Raw genomic sequence first — 7,868 nt, forward strand, 5'->3', positions numbered from 1 at the left:
TAAAGATACTGTCAGGAAATGTTTCTCTGGCAATAACAAGAACATTTGGCCCCATTTCTACAAAAACTGGCTCTGGAGCTGAAATAATCAACCATGTTTGTTTCCTCATGTACCTCCCGGCCCCCAGCCCTGACTCGTGCCCTTTCCTCATTCATTATTAGTAGATTGTTCAACAGAGACCTGCAGGTGAGACAATGAGACTCAGGACTCTACAATGGCAAAGCTGAGGCATAAATGAGTTTATTTGTAACCATGTGTGAGGCTGGATGGGAGCCTTGGAATACAGCCTGCAGGGATCTGAACAGCCCAGGACACAGGGATCGGGATCAGCACGGGTCTAGCGGTGCCCTCGGCCTGTCCTTGCAGCAGGGAGTTACACTGGAAATATAAAAAGTTATTTGAGCCATCATGAGAAAATCGTGCTCTGTACAAACTCAGCTGCCAGGCTTGGCAGCAAGCCAGCAGGGCCCAGCTCCAGGCCTGGCTGGGGTCACAGGCTCTCCTAAGCTCTCAGCAATACAGGACTGTGTCTTGTGCAGGGCCAGGCCCATTCTCAGTGCATCCCATTGAAGAAGCCGTATCCTGACAGCCTGTGCAATGTACGTGGCTGAGGACAGCCTGGGCGCTGTGCCCCTGTGATCTGGCCAGCCCTGCTTCATTCCGTATGTGCTGGAGAGCTGAGCTCCTACAGAAAGAGCCCAGCCCACACGCAGAGCCTGCTGCATGCGTCCTCAAGATCCCACTCCCTCAGAATTCACAGGCACAGAGGTTCCCCGTTGCCCTCTTGGCAGGGACCTCCAGCCCCCTCTCATGCCGCCTCCTCCTCCTTGTCTCTCCTCTCCCAGCTCTGCTGTCTTCTCCCACTTGGCCCCTATATCGCGTCGGAGCACATGGGGGCGTCTAAGGGGACTGAGAGGCGATTGGATTTGCAATCTAATCAGGTCCAGGTTTAGCAGCAGCTTGTCCCCAGAGCGTTCTAGCGTGAGGCGTGCTGGGGAAGCCAAGGACCCGCGTTCCTCACAGCTAAAGCAGCATGTTCTGACCTGGGCCTGCGCTTTGGTCAGTGCAGTGCTCTGTGTCTGTGCTCAGAGCTGTGATTCCCTCCCTGGGGAAGGCTCTCCCTGGCTCATCTGGAGAAGGGCGTGATCTCACCACAGAGCTATGTACCCGTGCCGGAGATATCAGGAGAGATAGGTACTGTTCTTAGGCCAAACACAATCTTTCCCACAGCCGGTGTCACAGCACTTCTGGTTTTCTGGACACGTGTTGTCCTTTTTGCAGACATTAGGAGGATCAATCATGGAACAAATTTCAGTGATGTCTGGACAAATCCCTGGAGCCTCTGCAACAGAATAAATTAATGGTATATAAAAAGCCTTCATGTTTTCCTGAGCACCAATATGTGGTGCCTCCTACCTGACCTTATCTAGCTCTCCATCACATACCCACTGCCCTGCTGGCTGGCTGCACATGAGAGCCTGCCATATTTGCCATAGTAATGTTGTGTGCTCAGTAATGCTCCTTATTTCTTGGCAAGTCTCTGGAAAAAAAAATTCTTTTTTCTGGCCTTCACTGAATATTTTGGATATGTGGGCATATAGGGACCACAAGCCCATTGGGCAATATGAAGAGAGATTAAAAACACTGGGACTTTTCAGCTTAGAAAAGAGGAGGCTAAGGGGGGATATGATAGAGGTCTATAAAATCATAACTGGTGTGGAAAAAGTGAATGAAGAAAAGTTATTTGCTTGTTCCCATAACATAAGAACGAGGGATCACCAAATGAAATTAATAGGTAGCAGGTTTAAAACAAACAAAAGGAAGTTTTTCTTCACGCAGCACCTAGTCAACCTGTGGAACTCCTTGCCAGAGGAGGTTGTGAAGACCAGGACTCTAACAAGTTTCAAAAAAGAGCTAGATAAATTCATGGTGTTTAGGTCCCTCAATGGCTATTAGCCACGATGGGTAGGAATGGTGTCTCTAGCCTCTGTTTGTCAGAGGCTGGAAAGGGATGACAGGAGAGGACTCACTAGAAGGTTACCTGTTCTGTTCACTCCCTCTATGGCATCTGGCATTGGCCACTGTCGGCAGACAGGATACTGGGCTAGATGGACCTTTGTTCTAACACAGTATGGTCAGTGTTATGTTCTTATGTAGCTCTTCAGACACAAGGACAGTGAAGTGGTTTCATGCAGCCCTCTTTGCAGCTGCTGGCCTAGGTGTGCCTGGATGTGGGACAGGTGAATTGAATGCCATTCCTGCCTACCCTGTGCTGCAGACAGATGGCTCCTTACAGGCCTCTCTTGCCTATATTGATTCCAATCCTCTGTGCTTCCTGGATTCTGAAAGCAAAGGTGACACAGACCCCTTCCTTCCTCCATCCCCTTCATCCTCTGGTCTGTGCTGAGTGCAGATGAAGCCCAGAATAGGGGACCTGAGTGCTGAGTGGTCCTGTGAGTGGAGACCTGATTCCCGGAGATGTGGGGACTGGAGAAAGATGGATCCAGGCAGGATTTGTGTGAGACCCCCTCCCCGCCACAGATTAACCCCAGCCTCTAGGTACCTGGGAGAGTTATTACATTCTGTGCCAACCATCAACTCATGTTCCCGTGACAGAGACACAGTTGCATCCTGATGAAACTGAAACTCTCATCAGAGAGGCTGGGCCTATCTAACTGTACCATCTGCTGCTCATAACCCCGCCCAACCCAGCCAGCTCCTCTCACACAGTGTCTGCCTCTCCCCGAGGCCTTGGCCTGGGGTGGCCATCTGTCTCCTGGTGGAATTGCTACTCTGAGCTCTCCAGGGAATTTTCTGTCCATTGAACTTCCAAAGTCTCATGCTCAAGATCCCTCTGAATCCTTCACACAGCCCCCCGAAGGACAGTTGGGCTACGTCTAGACTGGCCCCTTCTCCGGAAGGGGCATGCTAATTTCTAACTTTGGAATAGGGAAATCCGCGGGGGATTTAAATAAACATGGCCGCCGCTTTTTTTCCGGCTTGGGGAAAAGCCGGAAAAGAGCGTCCAGACTGGTGCGATCCTCCGGAATAAAGCCCTTTTCCGGAGGATCTCTTATTACCTGAAGTAGGAATAAGAGATCCTCCGGAAAAGGGCTTTATTCCGGAGGATCGTGCCAGTCTGGACGCTCTTTTCCGGCTTTTCCCCAAGCCGGAAAAAAAGCGACGGCCATGTTTATTTAAATCCCACGGGGGATATTTAAATCCCCCGCGGATTTCCCTATTCCAAAGTTAGAAATTAGCATGCCTCTTCCGGAGAAGGGGCCAGTTTAGACGTAGCCTTGAAGTGTGGCCCCGAGCGTCCTCACGTACCTTCTGCTGGTTTCACGCAGCGCATGGCACAGTTGCAAAAACAGCACTTTTCGTAGTCCCCACAATCAAAATCAAAGTCACACTCGTCCATTTCTGGCACTCTACATTTGTTGTAATCTGGAGGGCAGGTCCCAAGTTTCACTGTAACAGAAAACAGCCTCAGTAGGAACAACCTGCAACCGGCTGAAGGGATTGTTGATGAAAATCCACCGGGTAAGCTAGAGGCAATGTGGATCTGCCCTATGAGGATCACAGTTCACAACAATGGCTATTAGACGGGACACAGGGCTGTACTGCCAAGCAAGGGATGCTGCTGCTTCCAGATTCTAGCAGATTCTGCTCCTTTGAGATGGGGCAGAAAAGAGAGGGAAACATGAGCGTACACACTGATCACGCACAAGCCAACAAAATATTTTCATCAGTAATCATTGAAATTTGCAGATGGGCAAAATAAGAAAAATGAGAGTGAATTCGAGTTTAATGTAAGGATATTTACACGTGTGATCAGGGCTGGATTTAAAAAGGGGTTTGGGGGCGTCCAGAGTTAAAGGGGGCCCCACAAGAAGATCTCTGGGCCTCCAAACGAGTAGATCTTTGTGCGGGGCCCCCTTAGCCTGGGCTCTGGGCTGCAGCTACTAAAGACTTTCCTTTCTGGCCCTGCCTGGTGAGATAGAGAGCGAACGCAGCTCTGCACGCTGCCATCACCCCTCTCTTCCCCACATGCAGCTGGAGCTCAACATGCCAAGAAACTCCATCCACGCATTTTCCTTGCCTGCAGACTCCACCCCCACAGCTCCCAATGGGCCTGTGGGTGACTCAGGGTGATGCACGGAACCTGCTGCCCCTCTTCTCCCTCCCTGGGGTCTGCAGCAACGAAGGGGAGCTGCCCCAAGTAAGTGTCCCATGCCCCAAACCCGTGCTCCAGTCCTGAGCCCCCTTCCACAGCCTAACTCCTGCCAGGTGCCCTGAGCCCTGTCTTGAACCCTAACTCTCTCCCAGACCCCACTCCCCAGTCCCACCCTCTGCCCTGTGTCCTCCCCTCCCCCGACACTCCAAACTTCTTGGCCCCAGCATGAAGCTCCTTCCTGCATCCCACATGTCTCATCCCCAGCCTCACCCCAGAGTCCACACCCCCATGGGAGCCCATATCCCCCACCCCCACCCTCTGCTTCAACCCACAACCCTCTCTCATACTCTGAACCCCTCATTTTTGGACCCATATTGGAGCCTAGGTGGCCCCACAAATTCTAGTACTCTCGGGCTCTCCGAAGAGTTAATCCAGCTTGCCTGTCATGCCAGTAACTCATGTTTTAATGGTTATAAACCTTTATCTTTTTCAGTCTCAATGTCTGCTCCTACTAAGTAATTATTGGCTGGCCTCCCCTGTCCTCTGATGTTCCACAACTATGAAGATCCAACTAGATACTAATTGAAAACAACACTTAAAAATAAACATCCATCATCCATCCAAATGATACAAACATTAAAATCAGCTTTTGCAAAGCCTCTTATGATGTGCTGAGGGACGAGAGCGAGGAGCACCCAGGATAATCACAATGGGTCGCTGTCTTAGTCTTTTATGTAGTGCCTCTCACTGTGGTACCTTAGCACTGTGAGATACAGGGACAGATGGGGGAGGGAGAGATTTCGGGGCAAACTTGTTTAGTTAAGAAAATAATTTCTGCCTTTCCTCATTGGAAAATGAGATTGGGAGAGAAATGAGCCCAGGCAGGGATGGATCAGGCCATAGACATGATGTTGAATTTCAGCCTCTTGCTACCAGGGGGAGTTTGTAAGACACCATCCACCACCAGTGGTTTTCACTAAATGCTACAGAACAAGAAGTTTTCCTATCAGTCCCTGCAGGGTCACAGCAAAGACAATGGGGCTGCTTCTTTCCTGGATCTAAAAATCAACTGTGAACTCAGGAGCTGTGTCTAGACTGGCCAGTTTTTCCGGAAAATCTGCTGCTTTTCCGGAAAAACTTGCCAGTTGTCTACACTGGCCGCTTGAATTTCCGCAAAAGCACTGACTTCCTACTGTAAGGGCCAGTGTAGGAAGGGCCAGTGTAGACAGCTCAGATTTGTTTTCCACAAAAAAGCCCTGATCGTGAAAATGGCGATCGGGGCTCTTTTGGGGAAAAGCACGTCTGGATTGGCCATGGACGCTTTTCCGCAAAAAGTGCTTTTGTGGAAAAGCGTCCGTGCCAATCTAGATGCTCTGTTCCAAAAATGCTTTTAATGGAAAACTTTTCCGTTAAAAGCATTTCCGGAAAATCATGCCAATCTAGACATAGCCTCGGTGTTGGCAGATCAGGCCTCACTCCTTTGGGCACAAAGGCTGCAAATAAGGCAAAATGTTGCCCTGCAAAATACCAAATAGGACATTGTCCACTGCTGCCCTGCGGAGGTCACACAGTATAGGACCCCTGCTGAGTCCCTGCTCTCTGCCCTCTGCCCCAGGGTAGGACAGGAGGCAGCTGCTCTCTGTACTCACCTGATTTCTGCCCACATGCAGCTGGCAGCTCCGTCTGGAATGTGAGGAGCCTCACAAAGAGAAGGACGCCCACCGACTGCATGGTGCTGCTGGAGAGCTGGGTCTCAATGCCCCAAGCGGAGCCAGCTGGGATTTAAATGCTCCCTGGTGTGGGGCTGGGAGGGAGGTGGTGGTGCTTGGGGGCCTGCCAACATTCTGCCCTTCCCTTCTCCATTTCATAGGCAGGTTCAAGTGTCTCAGCCAAATGTTCTTGGGGAAGAAAAAAATAGGTCCCTCCTCCCCAGAGACCTGCCATGTTGCACGGAGAGCATTTACATTATGAACTGGGGGTATGTCTACACTAGAAAGTTAGTTCGAACTAACGGACGTTAGTTCGAACTAACTTTCCTATGCGCTACACTAGCGCTCCGCTAGTTCGAATTTGAATCGAACTAGCGGAGCGCTTAGTTCGAACTAGGAAAACCTCATTTTACGAGGACTAACGCCTAGTTCGAACTAGCTAGTTCGAACTAAGGGCTGTGTAGCCCTTTAGTTCGAACTAGTGGGAGGCTAGCCCTCCCCAGGTTTCCCTGGTGGCCACTCTGGCCAACACCAGGGAAACTCTATGCCCCCCTCCCGGCCCCGGACCCCTTAAAGGGGCACGGGCTGGCTACGGTGCCCGTGCCAGGTGCAAGCCTGCCAGCACCCAGCTAGCAGACCCTGCACCTGGCACGGCACAGAGCCACCCACCCGATGCCTCCCAGCCCACCCCCTCTTGCCGGGACCAGGCTGGCGGCTCCCGGGAGCTTGCCCTGGACCGCAAGAGGCGGGCACCTTCCTGGGCTAGTGCGGACATCGTGGACCTCGTCCACGATCTCCGCACTAGGCACAGGAAAGTGGCCGTCTAGGGCAGGAGAGCTGCCAGCCTGGCCACCCAGGAGCAGGTGTGCATGAAAATCAAGGGGGTCCACTGAGACCCCCGACCCTGAGCCCTGAGCTTACAATGGCCGTCCTGGGTCAGACCAAAGGTCCATCTAGCCCAGTAGCCTCTCTGCCAACAGCGGCCAACCCTAGGGACCCTGGAGGGGATGGACCGAAGACAATGACCAAGCCATTTGTCTCGTGCCATCCCTCTCCAGCCTTCCACAAACTTTGGGCAGGGACACCACTCCTACCCTCTGGCTAATAGGACTCCATGGACCCAACCTCCATCACTTGATCTCACTTCCCTTTAAACTCTGTTCTAGTTCTAGCCTTCACAGCCTCCTGCAGCAAGGAGTTCCACAGGTTAACTATTTGCTTTGGGAAGAAGAACAACTTTCTCTTACTAGTTTGAAGCCTGCTACCCATTCCTTTCCTTTGGTGTCCTCTAGTCCTTCTTTATGGGAACTCATGAAGAACTTTTCTGAATGCACCCTCTCCACCCAACCCCTGCTTTTAGAGACCTCTATCCTGTCCCCCCTCCGTCTCCTCTTTTCTAAGCTGAACAGTCCCAGTCTCTGTAGCCTCTCTTCATCTGGGACCTGTTCCCAACCCCTGATCATGTTAGTTGCCCTCCCCTCTCCCAGCCTTTCTCTTCCCCTCTCCCACCTCCTTTTCCCAGTCTCCCCCAGTTTTTTTCAATAAAGACAGAGTCAATGTTGGAAGAAACGTTATCTTTATTTTGTACATCAATAAGAAGGGGGGCTAGGGAAGGGCAAGTGGAAGAAGGTGAGGGAGGAATGGGGCACGAGCCCCCGATGGGGAGGACTGGGCTGGCTCTGCGGGCTTCTGGGGGTGGAAGCTCTCCTGCAGCCCCCCAATTACTCCCTCTCCCCAGATGGCAGCCTGCGGCAAGTGCAGCCGGGCTGATGGCCGAGTGGTGTGATGTGCCCAGTGTGGGCACTCAGGGCACTCCAAGCCAGAACTTCTTTGCAAGCGGGGCACCCCTTAGAACTGTGTGTCCGGGGTGGGGGTCGGGACCCTTTAAGCGCAGCCCTCGGCTAGCCTGAGACAGTATCTCCACGCTCTAAGTCCTCCTCTTATGCCCTGCCGGCACTGCTTCCGGCCATCATTAAGCCCTG

The 7,868-nt window shown here is 52.0% G+C and overlaps 1 protein-coding gene across 1 annotated transcript; it reads right to left on the reverse strand.

The window, feature by feature from the left end:
• Nucleotides 1-222: 222 nt before the first annotated feature.
• LOC112545586 (WAP four-disulfide core domain protein 12-like) lies at nucleotides 223-5,983 on the reverse strand. Its single transcript, XM_025184026.2, has 4 exons — nucleotides 5,827-5,983; nucleotides 3,331-3,471; nucleotides 1,168-1,342; nucleotides 223-378 (listed from the first exon to the last, which is right to left on the reverse strand). The coding sequence occupies exons 1-3, from the start codon at nucleotides 5,906-5,908 to the stop codon at nucleotides 1,182-1,184; spliced, it is 384 nt and encodes a 127-aa protein (XP_025039811.2). The 5' UTR covers nucleotides 5,909-5,983; the 3' UTR covers nucleotides 223-378; nucleotides 1,168-1,181.
• Between the last annotated feature and the right edge of the window lie 1,885 nt (nucleotides 5,984-7,868).

This window comes from Pelodiscus sinensis, chromosome 18 (assembly GCF_049634645.1).
Source record: "Pelodiscus sinensis isolate JC-2024 chromosome 18, ASM4963464v1, whole genome shotgun sequence".
NCBI classification, from domain to species: domain Eukaryota; kingdom Metazoa; phylum Chordata; order Testudines; family Trionychidae; genus Pelodiscus; species Pelodiscus sinensis.